Raw genomic sequence first — 19709 nt, forward strand, 5'->3', positions numbered from 1 at the left:
GAGGGGAGGCAGAAGGGATGGAGTCTTCTGCATCAGAATCCTCAAAACCAGAAAAAATTGAGAGTTTCCCTCTTCATCAGCACAAGTGCTGGAAACCTCAAAGTCTGAGGCAGACAAAACTTCAGCAGACAATTCCCTAGCCCTCTTAGAAGGAGGTGGCTGAGAGCCCCTGATAAGAGTCAAGAGATCACGCGTCATCTTAATCATCTGAGACTGAGGCATCTGAGGGGAGGCCAGCGCCTGCTTAGGAGTAGATTTTTGGCTGGAAGGCTTGCTAGAAAGCAGGATGGACTCAGGAGGTCTAGCCACTGCAGTAGTCTGAATCGAGGTCTTCGGTCTGGATCTGGTCTCCGGGTGGAGAAAACAGACCTCAGAAGCTGGCGCCTGCATAGCGGCTCCGGATCCATCAGAGGTGGTGACTGGCGGAGGGTCCGAAGACGAAGTGGAAGCCTGTGGTAAGGAGGATTCAGAAAAAGTCTCCACAGACCCTTGTTGCTGAACATCTGTGGACTGCAGGGGCAATGAAAGCACCTTACTGACTAGCGCTGGGCCGACAACCAACTTAACAGGGACGTCGTCGGTTAATTTGACCCTAAGCCTGTCACGGTCCTTATCCTTGCGCTTCTTAGGCACATCTGAAGTCAGGAGACCAGAAGACACCATACCCACGAACTTAGGCCAAACTCCGAAATGCTTGAACAAGATCCTAGCTCTACGGCGAATGGTACACGGGTTGAAAGAAGCACAAAGAACACAATTTGGGATGTCGTGCTCAAGGCCCAAACAAGTGATACAATAGGAGTGAAAACCACAGCGCGGAATCTGTTTTCCACAGGCAAGACAGTTACTAACTTTCTCTGACATTCGTTTAAGCAAGAAAAGAGGGTCCCCAACGGGGCACTTATCTGAGGATGTCTTCAACTAAGCAGTCGGAATACAAAAAGAAGGTACTCGGCCAACCGGCATCCATGCAAAAAGCTTCTGCTTCGGGCTCCGTGGCAAGAAAGACTGAGGAAATGGCGTTGGCTGCCTTCCTTTGTACCTGACGTCAGACTTAAACCAAGGGTAGCCGACGTCATATACCAAGGACTTTGGTATTCTGGCCGACTGTGGGCTACCGGGAGCAGGATAACCCATTTTGTAAGGACTGTAACAGTGAAACACGATGAACATCTCATCTCTAATTAGGAAAACCACGTACACTGAACCTTGCAAGGCATCCCCAGCATACACACACCCACAAAAAGTATCAACCATAGCATATGTTAAGAAAACTGCAGCTCCTGGTGAAAACCCTCACAAAAGAGGGAGGACATGCAAACAACATTACACAGTACTGTAACAATCAAAGTTAAAAAGGAGTAAAAGCAAATCTTCTCTTTTTGTTTTCAAGGTTGCATTTCTTAGGAATAATGCTAAAAAGTAACATTTTGCACATGACAATTTGCTTTTACTTCAACACAGTGAGGCCTCTAAGAGAAAATAATTAAGCACAGGATGTCTTAGGGAACCCACACGGAATTCCTGTATTCACGTTCTGCTGCAGTCCCCCTTTTCAATCATCTGTGTTTTTAGCTACTAAGCTTCTATTTTTATCTATCAATCTATTTACTTTTTTTCCCTTTCCTCTTGATTTGTGAGGCTACATTTTGCTGTTTGGTGTTTTACAGCAGAACTGCTGTAATACTATTGTGGTGAAAAGTCTGATACATGCATAAGCAGGTGTTCAAAAAGAAACAAGTAAAATGATGAAAAACTTCTACAGCATATATGGTGGCTCGTTTTCATCTGAGAAATTCAGAACTCAACAACTTTATTAAGTATTTTACAGTACTGTTAGTGAAGGAAATATAAAGTCTCAAATATTATTCTATTGATTCGTTTAGGTCACCAGATGCTGTTATTTTGCTCCATCTAGTTACCTGAAGCTGTAAACAACTCAGAAGAAATAATCTGATGTACACACACTGCAGACTGCAAACTGCTGGAACAAACATAAGCTAAAAGTATGTCTGAGGCAGAGTTGCTGAACAGAACATGTTCCATCTCTGAAACAAAGAAACATTACTTCTTTTACCTAAGTATCTGTAATATTTATTCTATATGGTAGTGCAGTATGCAACAAACAATAAGAAACAGCTGCTTGGGATAACCTGCATTTGCCAGTCTGAAAGTAGCCATCTAATAACAGTTACAGTATGAGATTTTTGAAAGCTTTCTTTCAACTTTCACATCTCTCTTCCTTGCCCTTCCTTTCATATCACAAAGAATCTTTTGACATATATGACCGCAGAGTTCTATGAGCAAGATCTACTCTACTATGTAAGCAGATCAGAATTTTTTAAGTATGGATTGTAAGGACTATATTTGTGACCTCTGCATTTCAAAAGTTATCTATAACCTTAAGAAAAAAATGCAGTATTCAGCAATTTCAGGCATTACTAAACACAGAGTTCAACAAATAAAAATAGTTCACATTTTAGTAAGACATTTTATTTCCTTACTTGTAACTGCAAGAGTTAGAAATACAAAAGCTCCAATAAGTAGGAGGATGTCTGGTTTGGAATAGATCAACAATCTCTTGAAAGTAGCCTTTGCTGCCTTCTTCTGTGTCATCCCCTCTGTTGAGTCATTGCATCCCAAGAACAGACACTCCCAAAAGACAGTCGCAAACATGGCAGTCAGGTGCAGTACTGGGGACAGGCACAGGGCAGAGTATAAACTGAAAATTTCAATGGAGAAGATTGCCTTCCATGTTTCATACACTGGAACTGTAAGGCACAGGACAGTGGTATACAGCACAGCATAGAGCTTTCTCAGCCATTCTGGACGGGCATCCCATTTCTGGAGAAGAAAGTTTGCAGTACTGCACATCAGAGGGAGACGAGCAAGTCCAAGTACCCAAACAAATCCAATGTCACTCTGAGGGTAGCAACAAAGGAGCCCATAATGTAATAAGTAATGAATCACTGTATCGGACAGGATGAACAACAGTACTAAACAAAGAGGCTTCATCTCAAAGTTAGAAATCTGTCCACAATAGGTGCAAAAGGCTACAAGTTTCGCTCCTCACAGAAACCAAACCTCAAGATTCCTGTGTGAAAAAAAATATATGTTAATGAGAACAGCTGTAGGTATACATGTAAAATATGTACACAGTCATAAAAATCAGTGCTGCAAAAACATATATAAAAAAAGAAATAATGAGAAAATCAAAAAGCACTCTTAAAAGTATGCACCTGTACTTAACAGTAACCATTAAGAGTATGAAACAGGAATTTTAAACTACATGTCAAAACAAGAAATACTATATCATAAAATTCTAAGATCACACATTATTTGTTTAATGGATACCAACATTACTGTTAATGTACTGACTTGTAAAAAAGCAAAAGACACCAGAAAAAGAAATACAGAGATCACTCACAGATTATATACATCAAGGATCACTGCTATATAGGCACAAAACAAGAAAAGTAATGGATCCAACAAACAGCAAGAATCCAAGACAAGCATAGATTGTTATGTCAATGGTGGCAAGCACATACTACAGAATGTATAATGTTGGTAACATCTAGAGCAAGTGATAAAAATGTAAGGAACATTTAAGTCAGTGATGAGACTTACTGTTCCATACAGTTTTTAATCATAAAACACAACATATGAAAAAAAATGAAGCGAAAGGGAATGTATTTAGGCTGCACAAGTTAAAGGCAATTCTGTGTCTCTGGGGCATTATTAGAAGGGATGATGTGAAAAGCTCACAGGCATGGCCGGCCTTAGGCATACGCGAACTAGGCAACCGCCTAGGATGCCGTACATTCTGTCCTCATAAAGGGCACAAATTGACTGACTTAACTTGCTTAGTTTCTTTACTTCTTCTTCACTTTTCAGTTTCACTGCCCATGCCCATATTGTAGCATTTGCACCCTCCCCCACTTCCATAGTCCAAAGCACAATTCCACAGCACATAGCATGGCCCCTTACTGTGTTCTTCCACCCCCCCACCACATCTATGTGATGAGTGACAGTCTCAGTGGCTACACTTGTGATGCTCTCATACCACTGAAGCTACTGCTCCAATCAACAGTATATAGCTCAGGTCACACCCACCTCTCATTTCTTTCTTCATTAACGAGATAGAGGTGGGCGCATCTATTGGCTTTCATTACTTCCTGAAACAATCTCTGGATGGACGTGCTTGAATCATCGTCAGCCTGGTTCTCCTCACCATGCGGGCTACACAAACAACAATTTTGGGGGGTTTGTTTTGTGCCTGCCTGCTTCATTGCTTTTGATTGCCTTAAGGTAAGTTGAATGGATTGGATCATATTATATATTTGCTCAGGCAGGCAGCAAGCTTATGTTAGGGTCTGGGAAATCTTTATAAGAGATAATTAATTAACCAGAAAAAGAGAAAATAATGTATCATGCTGCTGGGTACATTAACATGCGCTCGCACATAAAAGCAGTAAGAAAGTGTTCTGCATACAGGGCCAAGTGGAAATATCTTCTTAATACGATTCTTTGCATGCAGTGATGTTGGTGTCAGTTTGTAGCCGAGGTATTTTACTTGTTTTATTTTCAGTGATGGTGGCATCAGTTTGTAGCAGAGGTATTTTAGTTGTTTTATTTTCCGTGATGCTAGAGTTTACCATTGCAAGTACTGAACACGCTGCAGGTAATGTAACCCCCAAATAGGTTTAAGATTTTAGATTTTTAGTGATTCTTAAAGGGTAGACTAATGGCTTTGTTCAACGTATTTAGCCAATAGAAAAACCAGGAATCAAAACAGACTAACCGGAAAACCAGATCCAACAAAACCAGTCACAAGAAAAGTTTCTCCTCCAAAACAGGTTTATTTAGTGCTTTTGTCAGTATATAACAAATGACATTGTGTTTTGGAGACACTTTTTTCTGATTGGTTCCATTGGATCTGGTTTTCCAGCTAGTTTATTTAGTTACTGTCATTTACCATGATTAAAATATACAAAAGCAAGACACTATATTGTTATTGGACGGGATAATCCCAGTCACTGAGCCATACATTTGAAAAAATAATGCTAGTGTTGCTGTATTCAGCCACTGGTTCTGTGTGTGCATGGACACAGAAATGATGACAGTCTTTTGTAAGGCTGGATGTAGTGTCCAGAGTAGGTGGTGCCAATTTCACGATCCTCATCCGAAATGAAATGGTGGTACTAAAAATGTCAAAATATGTGGGTGTTCATGAAACAATATGTGGGTGTTCATGAAACAAGAAAGCTGAGAGTGAGGGATTTGAGTTGTGTGGGGCTGAAAGGGTACTCTAAATGAATAAGGAAAGATGTGAATGTGAACCTAACTGCCTGCAACTGCATGCATGCAGTTCAGTTTTTTATTTCAGAATGCTGCTGTACTGTGTCCATGAGGTGTTGAAGAGAACATCTGCAAGCAGTTTGTAATTGCTGTTATTTTTATTAGTTCTTTTGTTACCTGGCAAGACTCTCAAGGTAATCTATAGTGCGGATGTTTCTCAACAACTGTCCCTCATGAATCTTGCCAGGTAAAGAGCTAATAAAAATAAAGGTTCAGGTACCAGGTTTCTGCAGTTGTTTTTGTTTTAAATGATGTGTTAGGGTCAGGAAAATCTCAGTTTTACCGAAAGATAAAGTTACGCTAGCCAGAAAATAAAGTAGCATGCTGCAAGCATGCATTTGAGTTTTAATTTGTTCAGAATGCTGTTGTGCACAGAATCAGATGAGTTATCACTGAAGAGAACATCTGCAGGCAGTCAGTAATTGCTTTTATTTTTATTATTTGTTTTGTTACCTGGCAGGGCTCACAAGGTAATCTATAGTGCAGATGCTTCTCAACTAAACCTCGTGAATCTTGCCAGGTAACAAAATAACTAATAAAACTAAAGGTTTAGGTACCAACTTTCTCCAGATGTTTTAAATGTTATGTTAGGGTCGGGAAAATCTGCTTTTTGCTAAAAGATAATTAAGCTGCATGCATACACGAGTTTTAATTTGTTCAAAATGCTGTTGTGTGCCACTGAGATATCACTCAAAGAATGCAGTCAGTCAGTATTGCCAAAGTTGAGTTTCTTAACGCTCCCTGAACTGCATTTTGAATTCAAACTTGTACTTCTAGTACCATAGAGTTACAGTGCAGTTTTTTTTTTAATTTTATGGTTTGAGTCTGTTTTCTCACACTGCACCATTTTCGGTTTTTGTTGAGTTGCTAACACTCAGAAAATTTGTAACAAGCTGTTGAGATTCTGCTCTGCTTTGAGAATGATGTTACTGATTGTTTTTGATGTAGACTTACTGTACACATGCTATATTTACTAAGTGCGTGATATTTGTACACCACAGTGCCTGGCTATTTAGTTGTAATTTTCCTTTTGAAATTTTCTAGGGAAGTTAATCAGTGCAGTTACCTGAAAAGGTATTTGGTAGTGGTGGTAGGTTTCATAGATCACATGCTGCTGAAGTTAAAAATACCTATTGATTAAAACATAAATGAAAAAATAATTTAATTTACTTGGCATTCTTGCCATAGCAGAGGAATAGCACTGTGTATCTGTGGGTCTGAGTGATGTTGGAGACTTAATGTACATCAGTAGCAGTGAACTTTGTAAACATGGAGTAGAAGATTTCATATTTCTACTGTGTGACTTTATAAAATATATCAAAAAGGTGAATTTGTTCTCTATTTGTACTCCTCTGAGTGAACGTTCATTGTATCTCACATAACTGAGTATTTCATATGCACTGGTTTATATATAAACTGATGACAAATTACCTTTTTAGCAGTGTTTTTGTCGGGCATGGCTCAAATGGGGGTGTTCCTTGACTATGGTGTGAGCGGGGCTTAAGGGGCACCACAGAACTACTTCGCCTAGGATGCCATTTCAGTTGATGCCGGCCCTGCTCACAGGTACCTGAAATAGGGGTCTAAACCAGTATAAGATGGAGTGCGATGACAGGACTTTTTGGTGAATGATATATTCACATAAAAATCTGAACTGCATGTGTTAAGAACTTATTCTTCCACAATATTCACAAGGTCTTGCTAAAGTCCTAAGAAAAAGAAAACAAAAAGAACTTCTAATAAAATATATTGCCTGCCCACTGAAATAATATCACAAAATGCCAAATTAACAAAGTATCAGTGCCCACTTGAATAAGTACTTTCATTAGCAACTGTAATGGAAGTTCACAGTTAGAAGGTGGATTCACAGGACTGAGGGGCTGAAAACAGAACTAAAGTAGTTCAGAAGGACATCCGATTTTGCAGGACAAAACAGAGAAGAAACTGGCTAAAGGTGAAAGAGCTTAAGATTCCAAAATGATATTTTCCCCTTAAAAAGGGGACCAAAAATTGCAGAGAAGGATGTGAATGGTAACTTCAAAACTAGGCTTCAATGTTACCTGACAGAAAAATGAACAAAGTCTGGTGAACCCTTAAAACCTTCAAAAGAGGGAACCATCTGCCATGCATTATCAAGAATGAAGCATAGTGAAGATTTAAAAGTGAGAAGGCCATTTTGGGTGGGTAGAGGAACTGTAGTGTAAGAATTCATAAATACAATAAGGACTGTATGGTCACACGCACAGACACACATACACTCACTCACACGCACTGATGATGAAACAGACATTTTTGTACTAAGTCTAAGATTTATCAGACACATCTAGAAAAGTTCTTAAGGAGGCAGAAGCAAATATGGCAGACATACAGATAGATATAACAGATAAACAGGAGCACCACTAATCCATTAGCCTTTGTAATTCTACCTTACAAGTTAAATACTGAGGAAAGCATCACTAACCATTTAATATGTAGGCTTAAGCCATGTTTCAGTAAGACAGAGAGACAGACAGACAGAGAGAGACGGTCTAGAGTCCAGGTCCACAACAAGGCTCAAAGCCAACACTGTTAGACGGAACTATGGTAAGAGAAGGGAAGGGAAATATTACAGAACAAGTGTGACCACTACAGCAGCTAACCTAAGGAAGCAAGTTAATATACTATTTTTATAGGAAGAACACAGGGAAAGGGAAAATAAGAAGATATATACAACAGGAAAGAAAGATAAACATAAAAAAAAAATGAGGTCCTCTCTATTGGTTCAGGGAAACAAACTCCTGACTTTGACCCAGGTAACACTAGTTCAGTTAACAGTTCAGGAATCTGTTGGAGGTGCCCAGGGGAGGAGAGGAGGGATGGAACCTTGTATACTCTCCTTTGTTTGGGGAGTGGGTTAGGATGACATGGAGGAAGAAGAAGAGCTGGTCTTGGTACCCTGATGGAGACCCTGGCTTACAGTGACAGCTGGGCTAGGCATGTGGATGAGTGCGGAAGGCATTTTCCATTCCTTTGGCATGGACTGGGATGTTCTTGGAATACACCTCACTGCAGACATTGGCTAGTAAACATAAAGGCAGCATGCAATGGGGATAGGGCTGTAACATAAAAAAACAGTACCTCTGCCTGTGGCTATGATGACGATCTACTCACCTAACTTTCTAGTCCACTGTGATTGCCAGCTTTCAAGAGTTGGGTTGGTAACCCCTGTGAAAAAGTAGCCATTTAAGGTATGTGGGTGGATTAGGGATGGGTGTGGGCTCAATAGAGGATTCAACATCAAAGCAGATGAAGGACACCCCCAATATAGGCTGCTGGGACTATAGGATTGTAAGAAAAAAAAAAAATAAGACTATTTTGATTTACTTATGCAGTTACTGATCTCCTACCAGGTATGTGGTCTGGTTATGGGACCCCTTCCATCCTTAACATAGGTCGAAAACAATTTTGACACTATAACATAAATAGTAAGTTATAGCACAACACATTTTGCAGAAATACAACTGTACAAATATACAATTAATAACTGATAATTATTATAACCAGTGCAACATTATATTACTAGTAGTTGAAAGTATTGCTCTGGCACAGGCAGACCTATATAATTTGGAGAGACTCAGAGGGTGTTTATGCATAGTAAAACTAAAATCACAAAAGCATGCAGGCTTGAGTTAGCTGCAAAGTCCTTAGTAGGATTTCTATCCATTGACAATACAGCATAAGCATGACTTAGATGTCATCAGGTGTTCAAAGATTTTTTTTAAGACATGGTACTGAGTTTATTTTCAAATTTCATTTGGCAAAAGATTCCTCTTAGCCAGTGCGATTTTATATAAAAAAAGTTAACAGGAAAGATGTTTTAACACAAAAAAACAGTGCACCAGATGGTGATGTGCACACATTTAGAAAGGCATTTCATTACAAAGTTATACCAACCAGTAGATAACTATGCTGTGTACAGCTAAGTGATAAGCACAAACACTATCACGTCATCCTCCCTGAACAAAGTAGCACCACTCATCTCAGAAGTTATGGGCTTATGTTATGGCCATCAGTCAGGCTTACAGCTGTAAAGCTCAAGTAACTAGAAACAGTCTTATTAGTAAGACAAAGCTTCAAAATCTGAACAGTACCAGCTTGATTGTATGAATTTACCAAGAAATACACATTAAGTCTAAACTGGTTAAGATATAAAAAACATTACAATCAATAAGATTCACTAGTTAATCTTTCAGTCTAATAAATAAAAGTCTAAAAAATAACTGAATGAAATACATCTAATGTATCCACCATATGTTAATCATGGCAACAGTAGGCATCTGAAGATTATATCTCACCAAAGCTAGTACAAGGTCAGTGACTAGTCACATAGAAGAAACTTTAGCACTGGCAGCCCCAGCCATTAACTTTTCAGGAAACAAAGCATTCATCTACTTACTGTAATGGCTGATGTCACATTGATGAGCATTGCATCGGTTATAAAAGGATGGCTAGCCAGTGGACCTCTTACGTGGGGAGACACTAATGAGCTTTAGACAAAAATAATCATCACAAGAAATACAGAATTTTAACGACTGTTATTTGGGCTATCAAGAATACATCAAAGGTCTTGACTCTCTGAATGACCATATCAGAGAATAAAGCATTCTAACACAATGTGAGTACTACTTACAGTTCTAATGAGCCTCCTGTAGAGCATGAGGCGATGGATGGATGGAGAGGTACTGTATATTCGTGTGTGTGTGTGTGTGTGTGTGTGTGTGTGTGTGTGTGTCTGTGTCTATGCATGTATCTTTGTCTGTGTAGACAAAAAAATCATCTGCACTGTTTAAGGCTACTGCATGGAAAAATGCAGGGAAAAGGCCAACTCCCAGTCCAGAGAGAAGCGCATAAGGCAGATGCAGAACTAATGTTATTGTATACCAAGAAGGCAGCTGTTGCACAGTAAATATACTTTACCGTAAGCGCTTTTTTGGTGAAAGCACTTTCGGTAAAGTAAGTTTGGTGATAATGGATTCGGACATTTGATCTTTCTATCAAAAGTCCTAGATCCATATATATATATATATATATATATATATATATATATATATATATATACACATATATAGTGTTCCCCTTCACAAGATCAAATTCCTATAAACACGAAATTCATAACCCCGAAGCCAAAATCTCAAAAATGTGAAGGGAAAATAAAAAAATAAAAAAAAAACACCTTTCTAATGTTTTGCCCCCCTGCACCCCCCACAACCCCCCTACTTACTATTCTTACTCCAAGATCGCACTACAGCAAAGGAAATGGAAATCTCCCATTCCACGCTATATGCATAAACACAAAACGGAAGATTTCCCAGTCCTCCACTATAGTGCGGTCACGCAGCTCTTACATGACAACTGCAAGGGTGCAGGGGGACCTAGCCCCCTGCAAAAAGGTAACCAAACTCTTTTTTTTTTCTAACCCTAAACTTCCCGTTCACAATTTCAAGTGAATGGAAGTTTGAGATTCTGGTCTCAAGCTTATGCATTTCGAACTTCCATTCATTTGATCTTGTGAAGGGGAACCATACACACACACACACACACACACACACACACACACACACACACACACACACACACACATACATATACACACACACACACACACACACACACACACACACACACACACACACAGCCCCCCACCCAATCACATTCACATGCACACACCCATTCACTCACACACATACTGTCCCTTAACTAACCCCACTGTTGTGACCTCCAAAGCCAACACAGATTAACACACACACCCCACACAGACAAGTAATTTTCAGGCTGTTCAAGGGACATGGCTAATTAACATATGCCTTACCCCCCAGATTGCTTTATCATCATTTAGCATGGCCATGGAGACAGCTCACTGTGCTCCTGTAATTCTTCATACTAAAGCATTGTGGTAGGGCTGTTTCTAAATGTAGAAAAGTTACCAGAAGGTGCACTCCTCATGTACACCTGGTGGTAACCTTACTGAGTTCCACCCCTTATTACAGGCAATCTACTAATATTTGAAGGTTAACAACTGTGTTTTCTCAGAGTTTTAAAAGTCAGTTCATTTAAGAACATTATCTGTAACCCCCTGCCCCCTTGTGAAACATTTCCCTCCACTCCTCCTACCTCTAAATATAGCAACTCCAGTGCTGCTGCAAATTGGGGAAAACTAAAATAATACTTTAAAAATCTCACGAACTAGCATTTTTTTTTTAGTTATTTACTTCTATACTGTATCATATTATTAGGACAGAAACTGCACTGTGAAAAAAAGAGAACTACATAAAAAAAATTACATCAGTATGGTAATCACCCTCATACCTGCTTGTCAGTTTGGCTTAGAGGATTAAGGAGTTGTTAACAAGTTGTTTCCTGTGGTTGAGAGGTGCAAGGTTTGATTCCCTTAGCCTTTATTGCCTAACTACGTGACTCTGAGCAAGTCACTTAACCAGACATCACTCCCGGGCTGAATGTGAAAAAGGACTATGGAGATCAGTGCTCTGTTCTGGAAAACAAATAAAATAAATACCCACACTGAGGTATAACAAATTAAAATACAAAAAGAACCATGGTGGGCTTGACGTATTAGTGTTGTGCAGAATTTCTCTGTTTCTTGGTTGAGCTTTCCTTTAATACAAATATATCAGAATTAATTTACATAACAATTTCAGATGACACACACAGAATGAAAATTTGATTTAAAAACAATCAGGAAATAAACGATGGCTTAACTTGTTAATTTAATAGCGTCTTGACGGCCAAACGCACTAAAAATACCTACAGCTTAATTCTGAGCACTTTTATTATCCGCAGCACTAATCTACCATTCTGGACTGGTCACCATTTTAAGAATTATATCTTCACAGCACAACAAAGTACATTGGTATGATTACTCATCATGACTCTCTACAGTGTTATTAGCCCTGACAACTAACACTATTTTTAATAACTATGGTAACACTCCTCCAAGTGTTTACTTGCCAGCCCAGCTATCAGTCATAGACCAGTGGCAGTGACCATCAAGTGGAATGTGGGAGTTGGGGTACCTAATTAGGTTTTTTAGTCAGGAACTTGGCTGATCACATGTAGGTAGTCGCCTCAGTGGTCTTCCAAAGTTTTCTTTTTCTTTTTTAATTCTTTTTTTAATCTCATGAATTTCCCTAGAATGAACAGCTGATATTATCTGTATTTGCTGTTTATAAATTAACGTACTGCTGCCTAGTTAATTGGTTAAGCAGAACTTTGGGAATTCATAATGTACAATTTAAAGAAATTGGAGATGAAGATGATTAGAGACATGCTGGATAAATGGACAGGTAGGGTTACTAATTTAGGAAGACAGATTAAGGTAGTGAGAGTAATGATTTTTACTCCTAGTGAAGGATTACTATGATATGCTCAGCTGCAGCCCCAAAAGAAATGCTTTGTAAAGATGCAAAGAATTTATGATAAGTTTCCATTGAAAGGAAGAGGGGAGAATAAACAACGAAATAATGACAGCAGGAAAAGGGAGTAAGGTAGGGATGCCTGTTTCAGAAGACATGCTATAGCAATAAATGTGTTTTAGTAACCCAAGGGGAGGCAGAATTCAAAAGTAAGGTGATTAAGTTTGGAGCCGAGGGAAAGGGTGGATGGAAAAGGAGACTTGACTAGCACAGAAAAAGGAAAAAGCTACTAAAACATTCAGGGGAGCAGTAAAGTAGAAGAGCTGGGAAGATGCAGAACTCAGAGACCTATGGGATGCTGACTTATTGAAAGTGATGGGGTAGAAGTTAGACAAATAGTACAGAATCTATTGTGTGAAAGACATGTTACAAGTAGAGGAATAAAACAGCCTACAGGGATTTAGAGAACTAAAGAGAAAATTTTGTGTGAAGGATGGAGACTGACTTTCTTTCTATGGCATACAGTAGAAGCATTAGATTATGAAAATAATAGAAAAGGAGCAATATGGGAAGGAAGTGGAAATAAAAGCCCAGATTAAGAGAAAAGGTGGCTGATCACTATAAAGGGGGAGCTAGAATAATCTCTATGAATACTGGTAAAAATAACGGTGTGGAGATGTTAGCGAGCGAGACAGAAAAAGGGAGAAAAAAATGAGACAGAGAGAGAGAGAGATTAACAGGGGAAGACCCAGAAGGAAAGATGATGACATTTAGGAAGACGTGTGGTGTATAGTACACCGACTAAACAAGACAGGCACAAAATATGACATGCAGATGAGGATACTACACAGCTGGTATAGGACACCCAGCAAGATGAAAAACTGCCGAAAATTGTTGTGCTCAATAGGCCAACCCCTGTTGTTGGTAAGGGCATTACAAAAATCCAATTCACACATCCTTTCAAACAAGAGATTGTGGGATGTATGTGGGAGTTGAATGTGCTTGAAATTCTGAGGGGATCAACTGCTGTCATGCTACTGTCAAAAATGACATTATAATTCATTTTTCCAGTAAAACGTCTAAAATCCATTAAAAGATCTTAAGTCAACATTTCTCCACTCTTTCTCAGAACAGCTTTGACAATAGCCTACCTCTCCCTTCTGATTCTCCAGATGGTATGCCAGAACCTGTATGAAGGTGTGTGAATGTCTTTCTCCATGGCCTCGCCACAGTCCTTCCACATCTGGGCTTTCACTTTGACTGCTGCAGCTGTGACTTTCCTGCCTTGTTGGTATCTATCCATCAAACCATAGACTGCCATGCAAACATTACATGGAAGGCTACTTTCTTTAGCCTAACAGGTTCTCTCACCTCTACTGCCCAGGTTACTGCTATTACAAGCGCTGACAACCTTTGAACCTGAATTTCTTCCCATCATCTGAACTACTGAAGCCTTAAGCATGGTCTGTTCAGACTCCACATCTCTGACCTCAAAGATATGTGGAAGAAGCTCTTCTAGAAGCATCAGCTAAATTCATCACATAAGGAAGCATAGGCTAAACATTTTCAGTACACCCGCATTAAATTAACCACTTGGATTCAGATTAGGCAAGCCATTCTCCCAAATCACATCCTGCCAGGTTTTGCCATCATTCCCCATTAAAGTAGCAATGTTTTTCTAGAAGAACTACAGGTTCTGTAAGTGGTAAACTGTTAAGTACTGCTACATGTTCACATCTTTTAGCACTTCAAAAGGATTCCTCTATCTAATACTGCTTTACTATGACTGAATATGAATTCACTTAATGAAATATCATAAACCTTCTGCAATTAAACAGTACATACTAGTAAGTAGTGATTCAGTTTCATGTCTGACAGCACTTTCTTTCCTTGACCATGACTAAGTATATACATTTCTGCAAGTCATTAATCCTCAATGAATATTGTACTTACTGACCACTTACAATTGCTGTAAGTATGACAGCCTGACCAGTTGAAATGGGTGATTGCATAATTATTCAATTCAATTTTATTTAATTTTATTTCTATTTTTATTTCCTTTTTGATGGTAAACCATACTAAAGGGTTTAGGGATCTAGAGACTGCAGCCTCCAGTGATACTGTGCACAGCTTAACTTTATCACTTCTTCAGCTGTTACAAAAAGGGAAAAAGGAAGTGATTACTCAAACCCATGTGCATTTGTATCCTGCTTCAAAGGAATGCAATACGTAATATTTCTACAAGGTTTTCCCATATATTCTCTCTTAGCAAAATAGCTATGCACTTTCTGCTGTATACCCCCTCCCAGCTTATATTCTACATTTCTTCCAGCCCATCCACCCCCCCCCCCCAAAAAGTCTCTCCAGCTTTTAAACCATTTTCTAAGTTATGCACCAACCAAGGAATTATGTAGTTGTCAACAAAGAAATAGTAAACTTCATTATGTTACATATTATCAAATTAAATATGTAACTTTGTAAATGTATGCAGTGTTTCATTGCATGGGTCATAGCGAAATGTTATGTTTAAATTCTGGTTGTAAAGATGGGGTGATATCCATACTGTAAAAAAAATATATATGTATGCTTATGACAAAATGAGAGAATGCTTTGCAACTAGAAATTATGCACCACACAACTTTGCTGGCAGAGGGGTAAGCTATTGATCTAGGTACTGGTAAAAAGATAGCTGTTAAGGCAACCTCAGCAGGTAATCAGTTTCATGAAGGCCAGAGTCCTGCACACATTGCTCTGCCTGTATATAAATTTATAACCTCGTACAAGGTTGCGAAGGCCTGGAACTTCTTACCTGTATCCATCAGGTCAACACCCTCCCCTTCCCATCTTTCAAAATTACTCTGAAAGACTCCTTAGCTAAACTCTGGCTCTATTTTTGCTCAAACCAGGATAAACTACATCGCTAAATGCGAACAAGTATCTTTTCATTCATTATACCTCCTTACTCACCCGTCTTCACTTATTTCCTTACTTCTATCAAATTCTCTTCCCTGATTTTCTCTTTAAATATGTCATAAGCCTGTTTTCCCCTCACTACATATTACAAATTCTGTTTGTATTACGCTAACTTACATTTAATTTCTCTACAAACTGTCTAAAATTTCTCTACATATTAAATGATTGTCATACAACTTGTACTGATTCTTAACCACTGTTTTATATTATGTCTAATTTGTTACAATTATTTAAACTGTGGATATTTTTGTTTTATTTTTGAAGATAACGATTGTTCTTAAAATATTCTGTAATAATTTGGAGCTTTCTCCCCAGGCCTCCACTGAAAATGGGCTTCTATCCAGTTGGACTTTCCCAGTAATCAAATGTCACTCAATAAATAAATAAAAAACACATAATATATATTTCAAGTGTCCACTCTAAGCTAAAATGAGTAATTACCATTAATGTTCACTTTTAATATGTGTATTACACATCACTAATATTGATATGATACTGCAGTGTTATTTCGATCATTAAGTATATAGCAGGGCAAACTAATTCCTCCCCTTCTCCTACAGGTTTCTCAGTCACTCTGAATGTAACACTTACAGAAGGTGAGAAAAGTTCTAGAACTCAATACCAGCTTTCATGCCTTAAAGAATGGTGTTGCAAAGGCCTTTGGTAGTGCTACATACAAATTTACTAAATGCATTTCTGACTGGAAATTTCACCAAACTGAGTTATGACCACAGTAATATATCACAAGTAATATCAGCACCATGCAGCAATAGCATGAAATGGTTGCTATTTAAGTCCAATTAATATCATAATGCAGCCAAAATTGATAACTTACAATAAAAATGAAGAATATGTCAGCAAGTAGTTCTTTGATGCGAGTCTTAAGCCAACATCTTCAAAGTCTGTCCAACAGTTATACCCATGAAACAGTTGGTACACTACTTTTTCTAAGCTCTGAAGAATTATGAAACACACAATCTATATCTGTATATTACACATTAATAGAAACATACATATGTTATACTCTAATGCTGTCCTACTCTCCTGGAACTCTTCAAACCACCAGGCCAGCTGGTCATCCATCCACCTTTACAAATCATCATACTTATACCTATACTGTTCTCCAAAGTTGGGTATAGCTGTCAGTGATGACAAATGATCCCCTAACTCTGTCCATGTATCTATTTTCTTCCAGCCTCCTCCAACAGAGGTACTCTACAACTTTTGCAGGTTTGATGCATGCAGCAGGTGAAAGGGAATTTTGGTCTTCTTAACAAACTATCTTGAGTTACAGTCTTGAGCTTTTATGGAAGCTATGTTCCCCCAGCCAAGTTCAAATAAGAATGAAGAGTCAAGTATGAAACTGAGACTATTATTGCGTGATATTACTCTGTCTGGCTCCATACACTCTATGGAGCTTCCACTGCGTTCAGAAAACAAGTACATTTGCAGACTACCTTCACATGCACTTGCATCACACTGCCATCTTGAGTATCAAACAGCTCATTTGCATGTGCATGAACATTCTGCAAGTCATCCACAATAGTCAGAACTCAGCTATGCCATCAGAAACACGTTGTGTGATTCTTGTAGCTCAGCGCAACAAAGTCTAATTTACATAAGAACTACAACTGTAATAAAATCACCATTTCTGCAGCTGGTAAACTCTGCAAAGGTTGACAGAAAGTGTGAATTAATTAGAAACATCTTAAAAAGGCACAGTTAAGAGGAAAATAAGAATTAAGCAGTTATTAGCACATTTTAGTCTCACATTTTCAGGATTAGCTTTAAAATTACTGGTAAGGCAGAAAATCTTGCAGGAATATTGTATTTGTGCATGCAATTGCTTTTCATGTGTAAAGTGTCATATTCACAGCTATGTTCATTATCTTAATATTTATAATGTAGTTTACTGCAGACTGTGAGCTCCGGTAATGGAAATGCTCAGGGCCAAAGTACAGACTAGAGTACTGTAACTGAAAGAATACATAGCTGATAAATGATTTTTCATTCAGTTCCCCTCAACATCCAGTATTGTTTCACAGGCCAACATTTCACTGTGCAGTTTCACACACAGTGCAGGTGACACATGAATAAGACAGAAACAGAAGAAACAGAAAGAAAAAATTAATTACAACACAAATGTGAGTAAAATTATCACATGGATAATTAATGTTTATCTTTGTTTCGCTACTGTTAAATGCAAGGCACAAACCTGACTGCAGTCAGGCAGAATAGGAATGTGTGATTATTTGCAAAGAATCAACTTCGCTGCACCTAGGACATATGGAAAATATCTCTTTGGAAAAGGGGAGACAAAGCAGGCAGACTGAGATAAGGAATGGAACAAAGTTATGACTTGCACAAATGGTGTAGAGGGAAGGAACCACACCTTGACACTGTGTAGCAAAAGAGCTAATGGCATGGTGGGCCATGCAAGGACAAAGGCTAGGTAGAATTCAATTTTTCCATAGCATCAATGGTGGCACCTCTTCCACTATTCAACTTTTAGCAGCTTATAAGCAGTACATGCTCACTGTAAAGGGCAGTGACGTTGATGCATAGGATGATGGTACAGGAATCTTTTGAGGTGGCATTGACACCAGTAGTTTTACACATCTCCAACATGCATATACAGGCACGGCAAAAGGTGTGGGTTGGGCCGGAGCTGCTAATTTCAGGGTAGGTGTACTTGCCATGGCAACTGTGCACACAACACTTAAATGTTTTCTCAGTAGTAAGACAACCTCTGCAGACACTCCATGCTAAGTGGGACCATCATTCCTTTAGTAGAAAGTTATATACCCGTCGCAGGTCACATTAACCACATCATTACATATTTCATAAGAGGATTACCAGTAGAACCAAACATATGCTCTGCTGCAGACAACAGGCTGAAGCTGACAGCAGAATGGCTGTCCGTGATGATGCTGTTACTCTCATGCTCATGACACTGCCTCAGGACAATGGAATACAGTGACACAGCGTATTGGCAGAACGACTACCCCACAGCAAATGGATAACTGGATAACTCAATGAGCAGTAAAACATGCTCTCATAATCAGCATAATGTGAAACTACATTACATCAAGGACGGAAACACCATTCAGCTCAACACCTACCTCTTGTGTGCAGTCTGAACCCTTGAAGAAGAGTCTGCTCTTTCTAAGACAGCAATACCCACTGTCACACCTGTACACAGGGGTGCTAGGTGAAGACATCTCTCACAGCCAGTTCCAGAGAATGCAAGACCTTGGGTACTCAGCAGCACAGGTGCCATAGGTTAATAGGTGTTTACTAGCAGAGGTGCCAGAGGTTCATATGTGTTTACTAGATTAATAACCACAAGGGCCTTTTTAAGCCTAGCCATGCATCCCAAAGTGAGAATCAAATCCTACTCTTTGCATCTGTGAGGTAAACACCTTAACCATTACACCAACCCCGAACCCCTTGCCATAATATACGTCAGGACAGGCAACTGCTACTGGGAGTCAGGTAGAAATGGTTAGAGTTCTACAGGATATAAAAGATAAATTCACAAATAAATAAAAATGGTGAATTCAAGGGACAATACCATAACAATCCTCTTGCACAGCAAGGCTGTAAACATGGGATTCATGTCAGTCTCCATAAGCTCATTAGTAAGGGACTTAGTAGACTCACTCATGGTGGATACAGCTGGATGAGGACAAGGCAGTATCTGTATGGATGGAGGAAAAGTAGGCTGGACACACTGTGTCCCCCAAGACAGTGCTGTATGCATTCATGTGGATTCCTCCAGAAGAATGCAGTTGGGACTCGTCAGACTTCCACAGCATATGGTACAACCTCTTAGTCAAGGTCTAGGCCCCACAATACTGTTAGGTCAATATCAAAGAGGTTTCTTGCATCCAGTAGATCCTGCCACTGGAGAAACTCAGCACCAAGCTCTCATGCTAGTACATGCTTACAGTCCTTAAGACCATCACA

At 39.0% G+C, this 19709-nt stretch overlaps 1 protein-coding gene across 1 annotated transcript in view; it reads right to left on the minus strand.

Annotated features, from left to right (window-relative positions):
- LOC122810570 overlaps positions 1-19709 on the minus strand; it is a 945872-nt gene that overhangs the window by 916006 nt on the left and 10157 nt on the right. Inside the window, exon 2 of the mRNA XM_044082150.1 lies at positions 2505-3094. Coding sequence (XP_043938085.1) covers positions 2505-3015 — 511 coding nt within the window. The 5' untranslated portion in view covers positions 3016-3094. The remainder of the gene's footprint in view (positions 1-2504; positions 3095-19709) is intronic.

The sequence above is a fragment of the Protopterus annectens genome, chromosome 9.part0 (assembly GCF_019279795.1).
Source record: "Protopterus annectens isolate FY-2018-M chromosome 9.part0, PAN1.0, whole genome shotgun sequence".
NCBI classification, from domain to species: Eukaryota; Metazoa; Chordata; order Ceratodontiformes; family Protopteridae; genus Protopterus; species Protopterus annectens.